Here is a 24,813-nt window from a genome sequence, read left to right as displayed (position 1 = left end):
CCCATCTATTAATTTTCAACCACAATGATTCAGATATCAACTGTCTGTGTTTACTCACTGGAGAATCAGCTTATATTAATGCTGAAGGCTTCATAGCAGAGTTATTTAAAGGATCAGATACATTTCCTCTGCACTCATATAAAGTGTTGCAATCTTGAGAAAACTAACTCACAGCATACGGCGGTTTCTGCAAATTTACCCCACAAAATATATTGCTTGACGTCCTGCATGTTGAGAAGTGAATCTATCTTCATCTGATGAGAAATGACCAATGAAATAGAACGCCATCTAACACAAGGTTTCAAAGGTACATTTAGCGTCAGCGGAATGTATGCACTATACATTCTGAAATACTTTATCTTCTCAACCATCCATGAAAACAGAGGAGTGCCCCAAAGATTGAACGATAGTTAATTGTTAGAACCCTAAAGTCCCCCCCAGCTCCCCTCCCTCCCGTGTGTAAGCGGCAGCAAGCAAAAATCCCCCCCGGCCCTCCCACGGGCAAAAAAGCATTGGCACCCGCCACCGAGCACTCAAGCATGAGCAAAGCAACAGCAAAGACAGTCCTGCAGTTACCCCAGAGACTTCACATATCACCTGGTATTCGACATACCACAGGCTCTCTCTCTCTCTCCCTAATAAGGGAGAAAAAGGTAGCTCAGTTTTCCCAGTGAGCGAGGAGACATAACAAGCAACTCGCTGGTTTACAATGTTAACAATCTGTTACATCGCTTTTTTTAAACTCTGTGCCCAAAGATCTGGGCACACAGCCATAGATATTTTGACTCCCCCGAGGACACACCATGACACCGACCTTCAATCCGCCTGTCTCCAGAGCCCTGTCTCCAAAGCCGAGCTGGACTCTTATGCTGAGCCCTTAGCGTGCTGAACAACAATGACCGGTTATGAAACCCTGAGAGTGGGTCTCATTCCCACAAAGGACTGTAGTCAGTGTGTAAGGAAGTGGGACTGTACACCTCATCCACCCACCATTTAGAGGGACCCCCCCACCGCGTACTAACACATTTGGCAAGTGGGTTTTTCCATGAACGTGCTTACAGTGTGCACTCAGAAAACCTAACGTACAAACTCAGGACCTTTCGAGCTGTTTATGATGAAATTGTCACATATAGACACTTGACTCTTCTCTCCTGCTTTACAGAAAACAGAAATTGCTTCGAGAATCCTCAATTTTTCCCAAGTGTGACTTTAGCATTCTGGGTTGGTAGGGACATTTGGATTTAATGCAGGCATTCAGAGACAATATTCATGACCTTATTGTCACCCTCATGGTAACTTCCTGTGAGAACTACCCTTGCACAATGTTCTTTACCAGCCTATACTGATTCCTCTCCCAGCTCCTTCTCATCATTGGTGCATGTGCACATTTACTTGTCAGCACACTCTTGTAACTTAGAGGGTGTTGCTTGCATTATAGTTTGACCTTATCAGGTGATGGACCCCAATGGAATGAGCACAACTGAGTTTCATGATCTTTCTAGAGCTTCTCAAAACTGCTTTAGTGGTGTTGGTTACATGATGTTAGAATCAGAATCAGATTTCTTATCACTAGCATGTGACGTGAAATTTGTTAACTTGGCAGCAGCAGTTCAATGGAATACATAATCTAGCAGAGAGAGAGAAAAAAATAATAAATAAAATAAAACACAATAAATAAACAAGTAAATCAAAATAGATTTTTTAAAAAATGTGCAAAAACAGGAATACTGTACATTAAAAAGAAGTGAGGTAGTGTCCAAAGCTTGAAAGTCCATTTAGGAATTGGATGACAGAGGGGAAGAAGCTGTTCCTGAATCACTGAGTGTGTATCTTCAGGCTTCTGCATCTCCTACCTGATGGTAACAGTGAGAGAAATGCATGCCCTGGATGCCGGAGGTCTTTAATAACGGACGCTGCCTTTCTGAAATACCGCTCCCTAAAGATGTCCTGGATACTTTGTAGGCTAGTGCCCAAGATGGAGCTGACTAGATTTACAATGTTCTGCAGTTTCTTTCGGCCCCTCCATACCAGACAGTGATGCAGCCTGTCAGAATGCTCTCCACGGTGTAATTACAGTATAGAGGTTTTTGAGCATATTTGTTGACATGCCAAATCACTTCAAACTCCTAATAAAGTATAGCTGCTGTCTTCCCTTCTTTATAACTACATCAGTATGCTGGGACCAGGTTAGATCCTCAGAGATCTTGACATCCAGGAACTTGAAGCTGCTCACTCTCTCCAGTTCTGATCCCTCTATGAGGATTGGTAGGTGTTCCTTTGTCTTACGCTTCCTGAAGTCCACAATCAGTTCTTGTACTGACGTTGAGTGCCAGATTGTTGCTGTGGCACGATTCCACTGGTTGGCATACCTCACTCCTGTACACCCCCTCGTCACCACCTGAGATTCTACCAACAATGGTTGTATCATCAGCAAATTTATAGATGGTGTTTGAGCTATGCCTAGCCACACAGTTATGTGTATACAGAGAGTAGAGCAGTGGGCTAAGCACACACCCCTGAGGTGCGCCATTGTTGATCGTCGGGGAGAGGATATGTTATCACCAATCCGCACAGACTGTGGTCTTCCGGTTAAGAAGTCGAGGATCCAATTACAGAGGGAGGTACAGAGGCCCAGGCTCTGCAACTTCTGAATTAGGATTGTGGGAATGATGGTATTAAATTCTGATATAGTTGATGAACAACATCGTGACGTAGGTGTTTATGTTGTCTAGGTGGTCTAAAGCCGTGTGAAGAGCCATGGAGATTGCGTCTGCTGTTGACCTATTGTGGCAAAAGGCAAATTGCAATGGGTCCAGGTCCTTGCTGAGGCAGGAGTTCAGTCTAGTCATGACCAACCTCTCGAAGTATTTCATCACTGTCGATGTGAGTGCTACCAGGTGATAGTCATTAAGGCAGCTCACATCATTCTTCTTTGGCACTGGTATAATTGTTGCCTTTTTAGAGCAAGTGAGAACTTCTGCCCGTAGCAATGCAAGGTTGAAAATGCACCAGAGAACCAGCACAAATGTACTTCCAAGCTGTTGTCTTATTCCCTTTATTACTTTCTTGGGTCCTCAGCTCCCAGTGGAGCAGAGGTCATGGATGACATCCCACCTACATTATCCTCTGAAGTAGATAGTATGGTTGGAGTTCATCAATGCTTCTGCAGTCCACCACGTCCATTGTACAGGAGATTGTCCTATACAGCTTCACCAGTGCCCTATTGGCCAGTCTTACACGCTTCCACCTCTCACGACGGGGTCATAAGGTTGGATTCTTTATACTACTGTCATAAAATAAATTGGATTTTGCATATTGCATGATCAAAGAAAATGCAAAGGCACTTTACAGATAATGAGGTGTAATCACAAACAATCTGCTGGAGGATCTCTGATGCAGGTCTTGGTGTAAGGTTTTGACTTGAAATATTAAAGTTCCTTACCCTGCTGCAGATGCTCCTCAACCCACTGAGTTTCTCCAACAGATTGTGTGTTGCTCCAACTTCAAGAATGTGAGGTCTCCAATGAAGTGTAGTTCGTGTTTTCAATTTAAAAAATCCAATTATTGCACCATAAAGTTCCTGAGCAGCATGTCCTATCTTGTTAATGCAAAACACAGTGAAATAAAGTGAAAGTGTGTCTGTTCTTTAAAAAAAAATCACTTTAAATTTTCATTATGTTCCATTTCAGGAGAGGACATCTTTGTCAATTTATATGGAGCTGCAGAGGATGTAAATGTAAGACTAGACAAAAGCTCAGTAATGATCGAGAAGACCTACATAACATTGGCCAACCAGAGAGTGGTGTCCATTTGCAACAGAAGCAACATAATAGTACACTTCCAGTGGAAAGCTTTTGCAACCCCAGAGGAGGAGCATCAGCAGAAAATTAGGTAAAGCAAATACTTTAAAAGGAAAAGATGCTGTGAAGCTGAAATAAAAATATAAAGTGAATAAAATATGCATCATATCAAGTAGCATTTGTGGTGACAGAAACAGTTAGCAATTTTTATCAATTATATATTATTGAAATGCAAAGGGTTGAAAATGCAGTGAGGGGAGAATGTGGGATGAATTGCAGATTAAATAAAAAGAGTGCTACTACTATTAAGTAAAGTTTTAAATAATGTTGCTGTTGTGCATCACTGATCCACTTTAAAGAGTGATTAAACTCTTATCCTGGCCTTCTGTTCTCTGCTGGTACTGCCATTGCTGGAGATCTGAAAACTGCGCATAACTGGGGTGTACCATGCCTTGTTTTAAATGGTGGAGCATACTTGGATGGTTGAATAGACTATACTTACTCCTTGTGATCTGTGCAACTGCTGCTCTGGGTCACCACTGGCTGAAGGACAGAGCAAAGTAAGTTGCTACTTTGGTAATCTGGTTAGGGTGTATGGAGGCTTTCCTAAACAATGACCCATAAAAACAAAAGCATTATGACTATTCTCCTTGGATTGTTTTATAAACATAAGAGATTACTGCTGTTGGAAGTTTTAGAATGTTTCAGCATTCTTCCTTGTGCCCATCCACTTATATTCAGAGTATTCAACTCCCCTCTCTCAGTTGTGTTCATAATGATCACTGGCTCACAGACAAAAATTTCCTACCTGAGTGCTTTACCTTTTACATTCCATGCGTCAATTTTTTCACTCACGAGTTTAGATGTGCCATACAATTCTTGTACCCCCATTCCATTCTTTTTAAAATATGTTAATATAGAACTTGTGCGTGAAAAAATCGCATCTGAACTCGTGCGTGAAAAAATTTGACGCATGGAATGTAAGAGGTTGGCCACTCCTGGCTTATAGTATGTAAGCAAATCCGTACCTTGCCATGTCTAAGATCAGGGTCAAATATGATGAAACTTTATTTCTCATAAAGATATTCTGCCAGGCTAAAAATCTCATTTTCTCCCACAATCTCCCCTTAGAGATTTTATTAAATTCTTTGGTGGTTGTTTCTCAATATGCAATTAGCATTGTTTGCTTTGATATTTTGCTCCCTCAGCTTTACCCTACATCTTGCAATATTGCTATGGTATTCAGCCACTCCAATGTTTTCTTTCACATAAACACACCAATCCAATGACCCTGTCATCAAAACAGTCTTTTGCTATCTTAAGAAAGAACGCCTGAACTATGACTATGCCCACTATCTGGGCACTACAGTGTAGTTGGGGGTATGATTGAGGTCAGATGAATAGCATTCATTAAGTAGTTAAATCTGCCTGTTTTATCTACTTTCCAAATCCTTTTTCTTCACCAAATCTTAGAGTATTAGAGAAATACTCATGCTGCCCAAATGAGGCAAGCACAAAGAGTTTAGGAACAAGACCACTTTAAGTAGATTTGGAAGGGCCAACAAAATCAAATTATTGCGGTCATTAAGATGTAGTTAAAAGCATGTAGCAAGTAAGAAGACTGAGGGGTTGACCAAAAAATTAAATCCTGAGCAACACACACAAAATGCTGGAGGAGCTCAGCAGGACAAGCAGCATCAATGGACATGAATAAATAGTTCATAGTTCAGATCATAGTGAGATCCTTCTTCAGGACTGAGAAAGAAGGGGGAAGATGCCTGCATAAAAAGTTGGGGGGAAAGGGAATGGGGTTAGCTGGAAGGTGATAAGTGAAGCCAGGTAGGTGGGAAAAGTTAACAGCTCAAGGAGAAGTATCAGATAGGAGAAAGGAGTGAACCATAGGAGAAAGGGAAGGGAGAGTTGACCCAGAGGGAATAGGCACGTCAGAAGAGGTAAAAGGTTAGAGTGGGGAATGGAGTGGGGTGTTGTTTGAAATTTATTTACCGGAAGGAGAAATCGATATTCATGTCATCAGGTTGAAGGCTTCAGACAGAATATAAGGTGTTGTTCCTCCACCCTGAGGGTGGCCTCTTCTAGGCACAAGAGGAGGCCATGGACCGAAACGTCATAACGGGAATTAAAATGTTTGGCCACCAGGAGATCTCGCTTGTAGCAGATGGAGCGGAGGTACTCAATGAAGCAGTTCCCAAATTTATGATGGGTCTCAGCATGTAGAGGAGGCCTCATCAGGAGCACTGGACACAATTGACAACCCTGGCAGATTTCCAGCTGAAGAGTTGGCTTACCTGGAAGGACTGCCTTGGGCCCTGAATGGGAGTCAGAGAGGTGTGTATATAAATGTAGCACTTAGACCGCTAGCAGGGAGGGAGGTTAATAGGGAGGGGCGAATGGAGAAGGGAATCGCAGAGTTAGCGATCCTTGTAGAGGTGGTAGGAGCCCTTTGGAGATGGCAGAAGTTGTCGAGTATAATGTGTTGGATACAGAGGCTGAAGGGGTAGTAGGGAAGGACAAGAGGAACTTTATCACTGCTAAGGCAGCGGGAAGATGTTCGGGAAATGGAGGAGATGCAGATGAGGGAGGCACCAATAATGGAGGGATGGAAACCCTGTTCTTTAATGAAGGATGATATCTTGACGTCTTAGAACAGAAAGCCGTTGCTGGAAACAGATGCGGCAGAGGCAAAGAAACTGAGAAAAGGGAATAGCATTTTTACAAGAGATAGTGTGGGAAGAGGTATAGAGAAGATAATCGTGGGAATCTGGTTTATAAAAGATGTCAGTTGACAGTTTGTCAGAGAGATGGAGGAAAGGGAGGGAGGTCTCAGAGATGGATTAAGTGAACTTAAGTGTAGAGTGGAAGTTAGAGGCAAAGTTGATAAAATTGATGAGCTCAGCATGGATGCAAGAAGCAGCACCTATGCAATCATCAATTTAGTGGAGGAAGAGTTGGGGCATATTACTGGGGAAGGCCATGAACAAGGACTGTTCTACAAACGTTTGTACATAGCGAAGAGGCAGACAGAGCTGGGGCCCACTCAGGTGCCCATGGCTACCCCTTGAGTCTGGAGAAAGTGATAGGAGCCGAAGGAAGTATTATTCAGGGCGAGAGGACCTGTTCTACCAGATGGAGGAGGGTGGTGGTGGAGGGGGATTGGCTGGTTCTTTTGTCAAGAAAGAAGCAGAGAGCTTTGAGGCCATCTTGATGGGGATAGAAATGTATAGGATCTGAATATCCATAGTGAAGATGAGGCAGTCAGGGCCAGGAAATTGAAAGTTACTGAGGAGATCAAGGGCATAAGGAGTGTTGAGGATGTAGGTGGGAAGGGACTGAACCAAGGGGGATCAAATGATTTCAAGATACGAGGACATGAGTTCAGTGGGGCAGGAGCAGGCAGAGAAAATAAGCTTACCTAGACAGTCCAGTTTGTGGATCTTCAGTAGGAAGTAGAAGTGAGCAGTGCATTATTAATTAATTATTAATGGCTCCATCTGTCTAAGTAGACAGTGGAGATGCCCGGTTTAGGACTCAATTGCCTCTCCGGTGCGTAGATCCTGGGCTGCCCAGACATCAAGATCCCCCTCTCAGCCTCGCGGATGTGGTCCAAAGGAATGCAAAGCAGTACATTTGGCATCAGCTTGGCTGCAGGAGCTGCCGGGAGGTGATGTGATACGTCATCCAATGGCTTTAGGGGCTCCATTCCGGATTTGTGTAGGGTTTACTCCTTAGCCTTCTCTTCTCCCGAAGATACCCACAAGGCAGTGGGATCCGTAACCCTGGATAGGGGCCCATACCGGGTACTGTCAGCCGGAGCCAGCTGAGCCCGGGACTCGTGTAGGGCAGCGTCGTCACGCCCTGTAATACTGACATATGGAGCCACTACCCACTACCCAGTGAGCAGTGTAGGGTAAGGGAATTATGAAGTTAGTGCCAGTGGATGGGAGTTCTGTAGAGTGGATGAAGTCAGTGATGGTGTCAGCGACAGTTTTCTGGTGATTTAGAGTGGGATCCTCTTCAAGGGCTAGGTCTGAGAGTTGCTGCCCGGCCTCAGCAAGGTAGAGGTCAGTGTGCCACATGACAACAGCACCCTGTTTGCTGACTTGATGATAAAATTGCGATTGGTGTGGAGAGAGTGGAGGGCAGTGCATTCAGAGGGGATAAGATTAGAGGAAGAGAGGGGAGTGCTGAAGTCGAGATGGATGATGTCTCGTTGGTAATTTGAGATGAAAAGATCCAGAGCAGACAGAGAACCAGAGTGGGGTGTCCAAGAAGAGGAGAAGGGGTCATCAGCGTAGGGTGTGGAATCCTTGCTAAAGAGGTGGGCTCAGATATAGAGGTGACAGAAGAAGAGCTCGACATTGTGGCTGGCGTGGAACTCACTGAGGTGCAGGCGAAGGGGGACAAAGGTGAGGCCCTAACCAAAGACAGAATGTTCTGCTTCAAAGTGGGGAAGGTCAGAGGGAATTGTGAAGACACAGCAAGTATTAGAGCTGGGATCAGAGCGGGGAAGAGAGTTGATGTTGTCAGATGAGAGAAGAGGGTTGGGGTGTTCAGGAAAGGTGTGATGAGAGAAAGGTGGAGGCTCCAAGGGCCTAAGAGCTGATGGGCCTGAGAGACACGGGGTTGCAAAGTGGTGGTGGGGGAAGGGGAGACTGGGGATCCAGCAGTAATGCGCAATGTCTCGGCCTGGGGGTGCTGGCAGTTAAAATCTAGGCTGGACCTGGAGCCAACGGCCATGAAGTTAGCAGTCTGAAGGTGTCCAGGGTCATAGGAACCAGCATTGATGGCAGTGGAATCTGGGTTCTGGATCCATTCAGAATTGATGGAACCAGTGTTGATGGTAGTGGTGTCACAAGTTCAGAGGTGCCCAGAGTTATGGGGACCAGGGATGGAGTCGGCGCGATCTGTAATCTGGGGGCATCCAATAGAATTGAGGTCCAAGCAGGAGGCAGCAGGGATCACAGTCTTGGGGTGTCTAGGGCCATCGGAGATGAAGATAGCAGGATCTGTGGTTGAAGATGGATGATCTTCTGATCCTTGCTGGACGCAAAGAAGGCAAAGAACCGGTGGTTGAATGCATGAATCTGGTGGAAGATAAAATGTTGGAGAGATGCACACAGGCAGAGGAGAGAGAGGCCTGGATCTGTGGCAGAGACTGAGATAGGGCCACTAGATATCTCCACATGGTGAAAAGGACAGAGCATAGATTTCAGAGGGAGAAGCAGTTCATTGAATGTGAGTACCCGGGATCCTCGGTATGTCCAAACTGAGAGACCAGAAAATGGATCTGGAAGCCATGTGGCACAAATGTGGTGATGAAGACAAGCTCCCAGGAATGATACATGACTGGCATAGTGGGTCTGGTCAAGGCATCAGATGGCTGCAGGGATCACGGAGGAGGAGCAGTGAGAGAGGGTTTCACTGAACTCCCATTGAAGAGAAGATTTAAACTTCTTCAGGGTAGGCATCCCTGGAAGAAACTTGGTTAAATCCTGATACTTGCCTTTAGCAAGACAATACATCCACATGGATTTCCTGAGTAGTGCAGATTAAAACGGGAGGCTACACACAGAGATAGAGTCACAGCATTGAAACAGGCCCTACAGCCCAGGTCATCCAAGCCCACCAAGTTGCATAACTGAGCTACTCCTATTTGCCCATGTTTGGCCAATATGCCTCTGATCTAGACTTTAAAGCTTTATTAAATCTTGTGTTGCAGTGTTACTGCAGCATCAAGATTTCATATGTGCACTGCAGTTCCTAAATTCTAGATATCCTTAGCTTATGCCCATGTTGCTGATCATAGTCCTGACAAAAGTCTCAGGAGCCTTAAGGAATTGGTTTTGTTTGTCATATTATCATCCTTGTTCTCTGTACTCATTTAAGTACTGGCTCCATGTACATGTCCAATATGTATTTTCTGGTTAGTAAACACAGGATTACTATGTACAGTGCCTAGAAAAAGTTACTCACCTGCCTTGGAAGTTTTCATGTTTTATTGTTTTACAAACATTGAATCCCAGTGGATTTAATTTGGCTTTCTTTTGGCATGGATCAACAGAATGAGACTCTTTCGTGTCAAAGTGAATACAGACCTTTGCAAAGTGATCTAAATTAATTACAAATATAAAACACATGTAAGGGGGTTTCGTCTTTTATGTTACTGTATAGGCTAATTAAAATGGCTTCTTTGTTATGTTATACTTGGGAATGCTTCTTTGTTATGTTAAATGCTGAGAAAGTTCTTGCGCTAGCAGCTTGTTTTGGGTTAGAGTGTGATAAGAATATGTTACGAACCAATTGGGATAGTTGTTATGTTATTGGCGTATTTGAAGATATTGTATGTGTGGGGTTTTGAGGGAGAAGGCGGGAGAAAGAGACAGAGGATGGACCAGGTGCTGTGAGTCTGCTAATGGGATCGGACCCCAAGTGGGGCGTTCAGCGAGGAGAGGAGACAGAGACGAACTTGTGTGGAGCGTCTGGTCGACCACCGTTGTTGGTCCCAGGCAGCCAGTCAAGGTGGTCTGAGGGGTCACAGGGTGAAGAAGAAAGGTCCTGAGCTTCAACTGTTTGTGCACGAAGAGATTGAACTTTGATAAGTGTGGCGCCTTTTATTTTCCTTTTATATTTTATTCTCTATTAATTATATAGTTACAGTAATATCTATAAACTGTAAATCATTTAATCGTATCTGGTGCATTGTCTGTTATTTGGGTGGGGTGGGGTACATCACACAGCATCCACACAAACTATTATCCAGTTTGGCGGGGCCGAGGGCTGTTTCCCTAGATGACAGCGAGCCGAGCGACCCTGAGGCTGGCCAGGGGGGCTACACACAAAATAATTGACCGCATAAATATTCATCCCCTTTAACATGACACACCAAATTGTCACTGATGCAGCCAATTGGTTTTAGAAATCTCATAATTAGTTAAATGGAGATCACTGTATGCAGTCAAGGTGTTGTTGCGAAAATACACCTGTATCTAGAAGGTCCAACTGCTAAAGAGTCAGTATACTGGCAAAACCTACACGTGAAGACAAAACAGCACTCCAAGCAACTCGGCAGAAAGGTTGTTGAAAAGTACAAGTGAGGAGATGGATACAAGAAGGTTTCCAAGTCACTGAATATCCCTTGGAGTACAGTTAATGACACTGCTGTAAATCTGCCGAGAGCTGGGTGTCCTCTGAAACAGATGGAGACTCGTGAGGGAGGCCTCCAAGAGACCTATGACAATTCTGGATGAGTTACAAGCTTCAGTGGCTGAGATGGGAGAGACTATGTATACAACAACTGTTGCCTGGGTGTTTCATCAGTCACGGCTTAATGGGAGAGTGGCAAAGAGAAAGCCACTGTTGAAAAAAACTCACTTGAAATCTTGGCTAGAGTTTGTCAGAAGGCATGTGGGAGACTCTGAAGTCAGCTGGAAGAAAGTTCTGTGATCTGATGAACCAAAATTGAGCCTTTTGTCCATCAGATTGAATGCTGTTTGGTGTAAGCGCAACACAGTACAACATCAAAAACACGCCATCCCTACCGTAAAGCATGGTGGTGGCTGCATCATTCTGAGGGGTGTTTCACTGCAGCAGTCCCTGGAAGGCTTGTGAAGGTAGGAGGTAAAAGCAATGCAGCAAAATACAGGGAAATCCTGGAGGAAAACTAGATTGAGGAGTCCAGACTTCAATCCAACTGAGAATTTGTGGCTGGACTTGAAAAGGGCTGTTTATTCATGATCCCTAAACAAAATGACAGAACTTGAGCAGTTTTGTAAAGAAGAAAACAACAGGAATTCTGCAGATGCTGGAAATTCAAGCAACACACATCAAAGTTGCTGGTGAACGCAGCAGGCCAGGCAGCATCTCTAGGAAGAGGTACAGTCGACGTCACTGTACCTCTTCCTAGAGATGCTGCCTGGCCTGCTGCGTTCACCAGCAACTTTGATGTGTGTTGTTTGTAAAGAAGAAAATATGATTGAATTCATACTGCATCTTGAGAGGGAGAAGCATAAGTCACATACATCAGTATTTCAATGGAATAAAGGGAATTACAGAGGCACAAGATAGGAACTTGCCCAGGTGGATTGGAGGAGGATACTGGCAGAGTTGACAGCAGAGCAGAGATGACTGAAGTTTCTGGGAATCGTTCACAAGGAGCAGGATAGATATGTCCCACAGAAGAAGAAGTTCTCATGTGGCAGAGTTAGGAAAGCATGTCTGACAGGGGAAATTAAACCAAGGAAAGGTCATATAAGGTAGTAAAAGTGAGTGGGAAGTTGGATGATTGGGAAGCTTTTAAAATCCAACAAAAGGCCACTAAAAAGCTATAGGATGGGAAAAGATGTAATATGAAGGCAAACTAGCCAATAATATAAAACAGGATACCATAAGTTTTTTTCAGTTTTATAAGGAGTAAGGGGAGGTGAGAGTTGATATTGGACCACTGGAAAATGAAATGGCACATGTAGTTAATGGGTACTTTGCATCTTTCTTCACTGTGGAAGACACTAACAGTGTGCCAGAGGTCCGTGAGTGTCAGGGAGCAGGAATCTGTACCATTGCTATTACAAAGGAAAAAGTGCAAGGCAAGATCAAAGGTTTTAAGGTGAATAAGTCACCTGGACCAGATGGACTACATTCCAGAGTCTGAGAGAGATTGTTGAAGGGATAATGGATGCATTGGTCATGATCTTTCAAGAATATCTTGATTCTGCTATGGTCCTAAAGGACTTGAAGCTTGCAAATGTCACTCCACTCCTTAAGAAAGGAGGAAGGCAAAGGCAAAGTAATAGGCCAGTAAGCCTAACCTCAGTGGTTGGGAAAGTGTTGGAGTCTATTATTAAGGATGAGAATTTGAGGTACTTGGTGATGAATGATAAAATAAGTCAAAGTCAGCATGGTTTCCGTAAAGGGAAGTCTTGCTTGACAAATCTGTTAGGAGTTGTTCGAGGAAGTAACAAGCAGGGTGGACAAAGGAGAGGCAGCAGATGTCATTTACTTGGATTTTCAGAAGGCATTTGATAGGCAGGAGGCAGTGACTGGGAATAAAAGGGGCCTTTTCTGTTTGGCTGTCAGTAACTAGTGGTGTACGAAGATATGTGGAGGGGTAGGTAGTGCTGAGGAAGCAATGCAATTGTATCAGGACTTAGACAAATTGGAAGAATGGGCAAAAAAGTAGCAGATGGAATACAGTGTTGGGAAATGTATAATAATGCATTTTGGTAAAAGTATTTGGTAGCGCGGACTTCCATCTAAATGGGGTGAAGGTTCAGACATCAGAGGTGCAAGGGGCTTAGGAGTCCTCGTGCAAGACACCCAGAAGGTTAATTTACAGATTGAGTCTTTGGTAAAAAAGGCAAATGCAATGTTGGCATTAATTTCAAGAGAATAGAATATAAAAACAAGGAGATTGTGCTGAGTCTTTATAAGGCACTAGTGAGGCTGCACTTGGAGTTTGGGCCCATATCTCAAAAAGGATTTGTTGTCATTGGAGAGTCCAGAGGAGATTCATAAGGATGATTCTGGGAATTAAGGGGTTAACATATGAGGAGAGTTTGGCTGCTTTGGACTTGTACTCCCTGGAATTTAGAAGAATGTGTAAGGATCTCATAGAAACCAGCAAATGTTGGAAGGACTAGATAGGGTGTATGTGGAGAGGATATTTCTGATGTTGGGTTTCCAAAATTAGATGGCACAGCCTCTGAATTGAGAGGTGACCTTTTAGAACAGAAGTAAGGAGGATTTGTTTTTAGCCAGAGAGTGGTGCATTTGTGGAATGCTCTGCCACAGACTGCGGTGGAGACCAAATCTGTGGGTATATTTAAGGTGGAAGTTGACCGTTTCTTGATCGGTTTGATATCAAAGCATATGGAGAGAAGGCAGGTGTATGGGGTTGAGTGGCATCCAGGATCAGCATGATGGAGTGGTGGAGCAGACATGATGGGCTGAATGGCCTAATTCTGCTGCTATGTCATGATCTTATGGTCTAAGACAGCGGTCTCCAACCACCGGACCGCGGACCGGTACCGGGCCGCAAAGCTTGTGCTACTGGGCCGCGAGGAAACGATATGAGTCAGCTGCACCTTTCCTCATTCCCTGTCACGCACTGTTGAACTTGAACATAGGGTTGCCAACTGTCCCGTATTTGCTGGGACATCCCGTATATTGGGCTAAATTGGTTTGTCCCATACGGGACCGCCCTTGTCCCATATTTCCCCCGCTAAGGTAGAGTGTTCCTATGAAACCTTTCGTGCCAAAATGGCAAGAAGTGAAGAAGCAATTACCATTAATTTATATGGGAAACAATTTTGAGTGTTCCCAGACCCAGAAAATAACCTACCAAATCATACCAAATAACACATAAAACTGAAAATAAATAACACTAACATACAGTAAAAGCAGGACTGATATGATAAATACACAGCCTATATAAAGTAGAAATAATGTATGTACAGTATAGTTGGGAAGATGAAGGCAAAACCGATTTGTGGGGGAGAAAAATCGGCACGTATGCGCATGTGCACATCACATGCGCACGTCACGCATGCGTGCACAGGTGCCCGCGCAAGGCTTCATGGTCATGATGGTCTTTCCTGGGGTAAAGTGTCCCGGGATTTAGCTGCTAATTTTATCTCTTATTTGGGAGTGAGAAAGTTGGCAACCCTAACTGTAAAAGACACGTTAAGGTGAGTTTAACCCTACCTGAACATCTCCACCACCCTCCGGTCGGCTGGTCCGCAAGAATATTGTCAATATTGAACTGGTCCGCGGTGCAAAAAAGGTTGGGGACCCCTGGTCTAAGAATAGGGCAAAATTGCAGTGTCCAGATGTGCAAAGCTGTTAGACACCTATCCACATAGACTCAAGGCTGTAAGTGCTGCCAAAGGTGTATCTACAAAATACTGAATTGAAGGGGGTGAATACTTATGCAATCAATTATTTTGTGTTTTATATTTTTAATTAATTTAGATCACTTTGTAGAGATCTGTTTTCACTTTGACACAAAAGCGTCTTACTGTTGATCGGTATCAAAAAAGCCAAATTAAATCCATTGTGATTCAATGTTGTAAAACAATAAAACATGAAAACTTCCAAGGTGTCGTGAATACTTTTTATAAGCACTGTATATCTTTACTCAATGATTTATGAAATTCCTTTCTTTCCTGCATTCTTTCTAACGTATTAATATTTCAAAAAATGCTGTTTTTCAGTTTCCTGCTGTATTATTTACTCCTATTCATGCCTTATTTTCTCCTCTTTATGCTTTTTTCAACATTTTAAGTTTATTTTCTGTGGATTTCTCTGTGAAATATTAAGTTCAACATACTATAATATAAAATTTAATATTTACTGAACAAAGCTAATTTATTTGGGTGAGATTGGAAATGATGAACAGATAGCTCCCCATGAGGTTGGAGATTAACTCGGTCATTCACCTCACCACCTCTGGCATCTCTTCTAGCCTCCCCACATATGCTTTCCTATCGTCTGCATTACCGGGTGTCTTTTTGGTCATTACTGAAGTTTGCGCTCTCCATCTGGTGAGCTGGCGCATTGGTGATCCCTTGTCTCCTGCTTGGCTGCAAGTCACTATTGTCAGCTGTCTCCTTCTGTGCCTCTACCGTCTTCACATTACCAGTATATTACCTGATCCTTGTGGTTACATGAGGAACAGCTTGTTATTTCTCATCAAAAATGTCCTTATCTTTCTCCACTGCCAATTTCTTGTCCTTTCATCAAAGAAGTGTGACTACCTGTCTCTGAGTATAGGTGTACTTGTGGATGTATACCTGCTTCTCTCTAAGTATAGGTATATTTGTGGTTCTGTGCTTGCCTGTCTCTGGATATGAGTGCATTTAAGGGTGTGTAGTTGCCGGTATCTGAGTATGGTTGTGTTTGTGGATGTGTGCCAAGCTGTCTCTCATATGGGTGTATTTGTCATGTGTACCTGCCTGACTATGGGTATGGGTGTATTTAAGAGTGTGTAGATGCCTGTCTCTGAGTCTGGGTGTAGTTGTGATGAGTGTCTGGCAGTCTTTGAGCATGGATGTACTTGTAGACATTTGACTGCTTGTCTCTGTGTACAGTTGTAGTTGTGGACGTGTGTCTGTTTATCTCTGAGCATGAGTGCATTTGTTGATGTGTGCCTGTCTGTCTCTGAGTATGAGTGTATTTGTGGCTGTGTGCCTGCCTGTCTCTGAGTTTGAGTGTATTTGTCAATGTGTGCCTGTCTGTCTCTGAGTATGAGTGTAATTGTGGATGTGTGCTTGTCTGTCTCCGGGTATGGGTGTATTTGTGGTGTGTGCCTGTTTGTCTCTGAGTGTGAGTGTATTTGTCAATGTGTGCCTGCCTGTCTCTGAGTGTGAGTGTATTTGTCAATGTGTACCTGTCTGACTCTGCGCATGGGTGTAATTGTCGACGTGTGCCTGTCTGTCTGAGTGTGAGTGTATTTGTCAATGTGTGCCTGCCTGTCTCTGAGTGTGAGTGTATTTGTGGTGTGTGCCTGTTTGTCTCTGAGTGTGAGTGTATTTGTCAATGTGTACCTGTCTGACTCTGCGCATGGGTGTAATTGTTGACGTGTGCCTGTCTGTCTGAGTGTGAGTGTATTTGTCAATGTGTGCCTGCCTGTCTCTGAGTATGAGTGTATTTGTCAATGTGTGCCTGTCTGACTCTGCGCATGGGTGTATTTGTCAACGTGTGCCTGTCTGTCTCTGAGTGTGAGTGTATCTGTCAATGTGTGCCTGCCTGTCTCTGCGTATGAGTGTATTTGTCAATGTGTGCCTGTCTGTCTCTGAGTGTGAGTGTAGTTGTGGCTGTGTGCCTGTCTGTCTCTGAGCATGGGTGTATTTGTCGATGTGTGCCTGGCCATCTTTGAGCATGGGTGTATTTGTGGATTTGTGCTTGTCCGTCTTTGCATGTAAAGATGTGCGGGTTGTCTCACTCATTTGCCATTCTTCCTGCAACTTTGGGGGGGGCAGTGTTTGTGATTTATTTTCTGAGGATCGTAGTTGTTATAGCATAGGTTTTCCTAAATAAAATGGTAGAACTACTTTAAGTTGAAGGGAAACTAATACCAAAGTTTATTGTCAACCAAACGCAGAAGGTATAGCTCGGTAGAAACCTTCATGTCATTGTGTCAAACACAGTCTCTTAAAGTCAACACCAACTCAATGTTGGTGGTGGTGAATTATGCATCTGTTTCCACCCATTCCTTTACCCTATAATAGCATAATAATTTTCCTCATTATTCATTAATTATACTTTCCAATGACATGGAGGGAATCCATTTGGCCGATTGAGTCCAGGCCAGCTCTTAAAGAAATACCATTCAACCTTTAAACCTACTATCTGAGCATTAATTGCCCTCTGGTTTCTATGCTATCCATCTATGCTGGTGTAACTTACTGTCTTTGGGATGTGGGAGGAAGCTGGAGCATCTGGGGAAATCCCATGCTGTCACAGGTTGTTTGTGCAAACTCCACATAGACAGCACCCAAAGTTGTTCAAACATAGCTGGCTGAGCTATGATGCAGCAGAGCTAACTGCTGCACCACCTTACTGTGCAACACACACAAAATGCTGGAGGTACTCAGTCGGCCAGGCAGCATCTATGGAAAAGAGTACAGTTGACATTTCAGGAAAAGACCCTTCAGCAGCACCATTGTGCCTTTCTGCTCAATAATGGGTTCTAGCATTATTCAGACGTCAGATATCAGGCTAACTTAAGTTTTTAAAAATGCAGACACGAGGAAATCTGCAGATGCTGGAAATTCAAGCAACACACACAAAAAATGCTGGTGAAACGCAGCAGGCCAGGCAGCACCTATTGGAAGAGGTACTATACCTATAGGTGCTGCCTGGCCTGTTGCGTTCCACCAGCATTTTTTGTGTGTGTAACTTAAGTTTTGGTTTGTTGTTCTCCCACTCTCCTCTGCTCGTGATGCTATATTTGTTACTTTCAAATCTGTTAGGACCTATGGAGTTTAGGAAATTTTAAAAACACTGGCATTCTATCAGTTTCAGAGACATGTTTGGTTTTGGTCCTAATAGTGTCTCTGCTGCTTTCTCTTTGTCGTATTGAACACTTTGAGTTCCTCACTACTGTTACTTCTTCATTAGCATTAGATGCTCAAACCTGTTACAGGTTTTGTATGTTGAATTGAAGATGGATCCAAAGTCCTGCATGGATTAATAAAAGATGGTAATTTGTTCAGTTATTACTACATGTACTGAGGTTAAGTGAAAAACATCTGGTAGATCAATTCATTACAACAGTGCATTGAAGTGGTACAAGGTAAAACAATAACAAAGTGAAGAATAAAGTGTTCCAGTTACAGAGAAAGTGCAGCACAGGGAGACAAAAAGGCGCAATGCCAAAAAGAAGTAGATTGTGAGGCCAGAGTCCATCTTATTGTACTAGGAAGGCATTCAATAGGCATATTAGGTGGGATCGAAGCTGTCCTTGAGCCTGGCAGTACATACTTTCAGGCCTTTGTATCTTCTGCCCGATGGGAGGAAGGAGAAGAGATATGTTCAAGGTAGGTGGGGTCTTTGGTTATGTTGAATACATTACCAAGACAGTAGGAAGCATAGACAGAGTGCATGTAGGGGTGGCTGGTTTTTCTGGTGTGCTGAACTGTGTTCACAACTCTGAAGTTTCTTGTGGTCATGGGTGAAGCAGTTGCCATAACAAGCCTTGATGCATTTGGATGCTTTCTACTGTGCATTGACTGAAACTGGTGAAGATCAAATGGTACATGCCAAATGTCTGTAGCTTCCTGAAGAAATAGAGGCACTGATGAGCTTTCTTGGCTATGACATCAGTGTGGTTGGACAGGGACAGACTATAGGCAATGTTTTCTTTGAGGAATGAATGATTCAGTGGCTACAATATTAAGGGAGATATTGATCTTAATCTTAATCTTAATCTTAATCGGTGACCAGTGGTGTGCCTCAGGGATCTGTTCTGGGACCTCTGCTCTTCATGATTTTTATAAATGATCTGGATGAGGAAGTGGAGGGATGGGTTAGTAAATTTGCTGATGGTTGGGGGTATTTTGGATAGTGTGAAGGGCTCTCAGAGGTTACAGTGGGACTTTGATAGGATGCAAAACTGTGCTGAGAAGTGGCAGATGGAGTTTAACCCAGATAAGTGTGAAGTGGTTTATTTTGGTAGGTCAAATATGATGGCAGAATATAGTATTATTGGTAAGACTCTTGACGGTGTGGAGGATCGGAGGGATCATTGAGTCCGAGTCCATAGGACACTCAAAGCTGCTGCGCAGGTTGACTCTGGTTAAGGAGGCATACAGTAAATTGGCCTTCATCAACCATGGGATTGAGCTTAGAGCTGAGAGGTAATGTTACAGCTATATAGGACCCTAGTTAGACTCCGCTTGGAGTACTGTGCTCAGTTCTGGTCACTTCACTACAGGGAGAATGTGGAAACCATAGAAAGAGTGCAGAGGAAATTTACAAGGATGTTTAAAAACGCAAACAACAGGAATTCTGCGGATGCTGGAAATTCAAGCAACACACATCAAAGTTGCTGGTGAACGCAGTCGACGTTTCAGGCCGAGACCCTTCGTCAGATTTGTCTCTTACTAACTCTTCCTTCAGTTAGTCCTGACGAAGGGTCTCGGCCTGAAACGTCGACTGTACCTCTTCCTAGAGATGCTGCCTGGCCTGCTGCGTTCACCAGCAACTTTGATGTGTGTTACAAGGATGTTGCCTGGATTGGGGAGCATGCCTTATGAAAACAGGTTGAGTGAACTCGGCCTTTTCTCCTTGGAGCAGTGGAGGATGAGAGGTGACCTGACAGAGGTGTATAAGATGATGAAAGGCATTGATCATGTGGATAGTCAGAGGCTTTTTCCCAGGGCTGAAATGGCTAACACGACAGGGCACAGTTTTAAGGTGCTTGGAAGTAGGTACAGAGGAGATGGCAGGGTTAAGGTTTTTACACAGAGAGTGGTGAGTGTGTGGAATGGGCTGCTGGCGACGGTGGTGGGGGCGGATACGATAGGGTCCTTTAAGAGACTCCTGGATAGGTACATGGAACTTAGAAAAATAGAGGGCTATGGGTAACCCTAGGAAATTTCTAATACAAGTACATGTTTGGCACAGCAATGTGGGCCAAAGGGCCTGTATTGTGCTACATGTTTTCTATGTTTCTATGTTTCTATATTTATGGGCAGCACATTCCAGGCATAGTAGTATGGATAGATTGTGCATGAGATCATTATTCTTTATCATTGCTGATTTGGAAAACCCTTGTCTCTAAAGGTATTGTTCCTTGGAAATGCCATGAAAATGGTGCCAGGGTATAAGGATTTGGTATGGGTATGGCTGGGCAGAGTTGTAATGGCTGTAGGTAATAAAAGCTGCTCATTTACACAATCTACAGCTGGTAAACTGCAGATAGTAAAACATGTCTTTAAATGGTCAGAGGCTATGTAGTGTAGTGGCCAGTGCAATGCTGTACGGTGTCAGCGATAGCGGTTCCAAGTTCCAACGACTGTCTGTAAGGAATTTGTACATTCCCCAAAACTGCGTGTCTTTCCTCCGGGTGCTCTGATTTCCCCCCACATTCCAAAGACATATGGGTTAGTAAGTTGTTGGAAAGCTATGTTGGTGCCAACATTATGGCAACACTTGTGGGTTTCGATGTTTCAATGTACATGTGACAAATGCAGCTAATTTTTATCTTTAATCCTTCTGCTTGGTGGTGTTAGATCTTGGTCTTGTTTCCTAAGACACAGGAATTCTGGAAGTACTCAGCAGGTCAGGAAGAATCAGTGGAGGAGAAAGTCAACATTTGAATCAAGAATGCTTCAGCAGATCTGGCGAATTCCAGAGAGGGAAATGGCATTATTGGCCTGCAGACCAAAGTTCTCAAATTATCGATTACTTTAAAAAACATGATTTGGAGAAAGGAAGTGAAAATTAATCAAAGTGAATTGAAAGAGTACAGCCACATCTGTGGAAAGAGAACTTAAAAAAATAGTGACTTGAGATTGTTAAATTCAGTATTAAGTTCTAAAGGTTGTTTTGCATCCAGATAAAAGATACAAGAATAGCTATTCAACCTCATATTGAGAAGTGTAGAAAATGACAAGGTGTGTGTGGGAAGGAGGATTGAAGTGACAGGAGACAAGAATTTGAGGGCTACCCTTGCGTAGTATAGGGTTTCTGCAAATCAGTGACCTAGTCTGCCTTTTGATCCTTAATTTAAAGAACAGCACATTGTGAGCATGGAATATTACACACTAAATTGGAAGAAATGCAAAACCATTGCTGCTTCATCTAGAAGAACTTTTTTTTATTCCTGACAGGAGAAGGAGGAGGAGGAGAGAAGTGAAAAGGCAGTTATTAAGTTGCTCATGGATGTAAACAACTTTGGTGTGAGAAGCGGAAAGTGGACCTGGAAAGCATGGAAACAATGATTCCTTTGAAATGCTGAAGCAGAGGGGATATGCCTGGTTGTTGTGGGTAGTCAAAGCTTTGGAGCTGATCTGTTGAATGAGGAGGCTGGTGGATGGTCAGGATGATTGAAAACCTACTCCCATTGTGATTGTGGGGAGAGCAAAAGTTAGGGAAATGAAGGCATTGAAGTTTGAGAGCCATGTCAACTATAGTAGAGAAAAAGCCATGGTTAAGGCAAAAGGAAGTCTCCTTAAAGGCGCCGGCCTGGGAAGTTTTGTCATCAGCCAGATATGGGGGTGGTGGAGAAATTGAGAGAATGGTATAGAATCTTTACCAGATACAGGGTGAGAGATGGTTTATTGAAAGAATGGCAAATGGATCAGGCTTGGAAAATTGTAGGCAACATTAACAAAGTATTTTCTCTAAGGTATGTGGAGATGACCTGATCTGAAAACTGTGCCACATTCTGATGTGATAATGTGTCAAGGCCATTCAACAGCTAACCTGATCACATGGTTAGAATGACTTTGCACTCTGAAGCAATCTGTGAAGGGCATGAGAAGAAACAGCGTACTGTATTCCCCTAGCCTCCTGACTGGCAAGCTGGACCAGCTTAACAGTCACTACAAAATCTGGCCCGTCACTCCTCTGAGATCACCTCTGGTTTTGCATTATTTCTCCTCCTTTCTGAAGACTTGTATGGCTCATTCCACCAGTGCTGGCTTCGTTTTCTCTTTTCAACCAACCAGTTTAATTGGAATTGTTCCTAAATTCTTTCGCCCAATGCTTTTCTCATGTGCGTGAAGTGTGAACTGGTAGCAGCCTGGTGCAAGGAATGAAGCACCAGAAGCCTTGGTCTGTCTCAACTTTAACTCACCGTGAAGGAGTACATGGCAATTTGAATACTGTGGAAGATTTTCTGGTACAGAAAGAATACTTGCAAGGGATTGACAAATATATTATTAAAAGTGAATTTGTCCTATTAATTGTTAGAAATTTCTTGATTTCTAACTTTAATGAGCAATTAAAGTGCAAATGCAGAAATCTCAGTGACCAAGGGGTGCCATTATTATGAAGCCAATGGAGCAGTGCAAATTAATCCTCTGTCAAGTGGTAATTTACAAGGTATATAAAGCTTGCCATACACTCCTAGCTGATTGGTACATTGGTAAGGAGCTTCACATTTTGCTCCTGTTACAACATGATGTTGCAACATTAATTCATTTAACAAGGATCTATAATGTTGGAAATTTGAAATAAAGAGAATGAAAAATGAAAATAATGAGAAAAAGAGAACAAGATGGCATTCTAGGTAGGTGTAGGGTTCCACCCAAGTGAGTCAACATCTCCCTTAGATGCTGATTAATATGTTGTATATTTTTAGCAATTCCTGTTTTTATTTCTGTCTCTCTACAAGAGAGGAAATGTTATGGATGATGGATGTGATGTAAATATAGAGCACTCATTCCTGTCTGTGCCTGTGATTTGAGCTTTCGGATCTGCACCTCCCCTGACCTACATGTCTTTTATCAGATTCTTTTCAGATCTGATAAGTGAAGAAGAGGAAGTGACAGACTACTTTTTGCAGGAATGTGCTGAAGACCCTGCTCTACGTGAACGTATTTCTATCCTGTCCCGGACTTTTCTGAATCGTCGCCGAACGGTGCAGGATGACAAGATGCTGCTTTCTGATGATACCTTGTTCATCGAGCCAGTGGTTAGTGGTTTGATTGGATTGCAGGGATAATAGTGGTCTGTGGGTGGTAGATATTGTCCTATTTGTTCTTGTGGATTGCTCTGTTACACGAACTACAAACGTCAGAAATTGCTGGTTACCCTTTATTTAAATGACATTTTAATTTTAACTTCATGCTCAACAGGAGAGCCCAGGGGAATACAACATTTTCCATTTGAGAGTGGCCACACATTTTAATTCCACGTCCCATTCCCATTCTGACATGTCTATCCACGGCCTCCTCTACTGTGTCCGCCAGAGAAAGCAGGATCTCCCAGTGGCCACACATTTCAATTCCACGTCCCATTCCCATTCTGACACGCCTATACATGGCCTTCTCTACTGTGTCTGCCAGAGAAAGCAGGATCTCCCAGTGGCCACGCATTTTAATTCCACATCCCATTCCCATTCTGACATGTCTATCCATGGCCTCCTCTACTGTAAAGATGAAGCCACACTCAGGTTGGAGGAACAACACCTTATATTCTGTCTGGGTAGCCTCCAACCTGATGGCATGAACATTGACTTCTCAAACTTCCGTTTATGCCCCACCTCCCCCTCGTACCCCATCCGTTATTTATTTATATACACACATTCTTTTTCTCACTCTCCTTTTTCTCCCTCTGTCCCTCTCACTATAACCCTTGCCCATCCTCTGGGTTTTTCCCCCCCTCCCCCTTTTCTTTTTCCCTGGGTCTCCTGTCCCATGATCCTCTCGTATCCCTTTTGCCAATCAATTGTCCAGCTCTTGGCTCCATCCCTCCCCCTCCTGTCTTCTCCTATCATTTTGGATCTCCCCCTCCCCCTCCCACTTTCAAATCTCTTACTAGCTCTTCTTTCAGTTAGTCCTGACGAAGGGTCTTGGCCTGAAACGTCGACTGTACCTCTTCCTAGAGATGCTGCCTGGCCTGCTGCATTCACCAGCAACTTTGATGTGTGTTGCTTCCATTTGAGAGACCCACATTGCTATTCTGTACTCTAGGGCATTCCTCTTTAGATGCTGAATAGACTGTACATAATGCCAGCAATATTCTTCAGTCTTAGTTTTTTTCCCCATTTCCCTATGCTAGTCAGATTGAGAACTTATATGCTTATTGGTTTGTTCATGCCTTGTCCACAGTTCACTTGATCATCACAAATCATGAGATTTGTCTTATCTCAGCAGATTTAAAGAGCTGTTTCAGTATAAAGGTGGGGGTGGAGGGGTGTGAGTGGTGAGAGGGAGAATCCGACATTTCAACAGGAACCAGTTGGGTGATCACTAGTTTGTCAGCCATCGGGTGCAAGGGTCTTATCTCATGTCTGAGGAAAAAAATAATCCTAGAGGTTCAAGTCTAGGAACATGGGGGAGAATGAAAGAAGGAATTTTCTAGATTTCGAGCATCAGCAGTTATTTGCTCCCATGATCTTAGAGGAGCTTTGAATTGGCCTGATAACAAAGAAAGGAAGCAGCAGAAGAGGCTTCACAAGCTGTGGGAGGAACTCAGCAGGTCAGGCAGCATCTGCCCAGAGAATCTTCAGGTGTATCTTTTCTTGAACCTCTCCATTGCAACCACTTATTCTTTCTTATATGCATAGACCAGAGCTGCATATAATATTCCAGCTGTGGCCAAACTAATGGTTTATAAAGTTGTACTGAGACCTCCCAACTTGTTTGCCTGTCTATTGAAGACCGGCATCCATGGTAGCATCTGTGTGTGCTGCGGTAGCATAGCGGTTAGCATGAAAGCTCGGAGCATTCCGGCATTCAGTGTTCAACTCATCAGTCCTGATGAAGGATTTCAGACCAAAATGCTGACTGTTTATTCATTTCCCTAGATGCTGCCTCACCTGCTGAGT

At 43.5% G+C, this 24,813-nt stretch overlaps 1 protein-coding gene across 1 annotated transcript in view; it reads left to right on the top strand.

The window, feature by feature from the left end:
• Positions 1-24,813, top strand: part of hydin (HYDIN axonemal central pair apparatus protein) — a 977,428-nt gene that overhangs the window by 156,911 nt on the left and 795,704 nt on the right. The window contains exons 8-9 of the mRNA XM_063066586.1: positions 3,690-3,891; positions 22,773-22,956. Of these exons, the coding sequence (XP_062922656.1) occupies positions 3,690-3,891; positions 22,773-22,956 (386 nt within the window). The remainder of the gene's footprint in view (positions 1-3,689; positions 3,892-22,772; positions 22,957-24,813) is intronic.

The sequence above is a fragment of the Mobula hypostoma genome, chromosome 14, assembly GCF_963921235.1.
Source record: "Mobula hypostoma chromosome 14, sMobHyp1.1, whole genome shotgun sequence".
NCBI lineage: Eukaryota > Metazoa > Chordata > Chondrichthyes > Myliobatiformes > Myliobatidae > Mobula > Mobula hypostoma.
The sequence above is the reverse complement of the archived record's forward strand: the minus strand, read 5'-3'. Positions and strand labels throughout refer to the sequence as shown.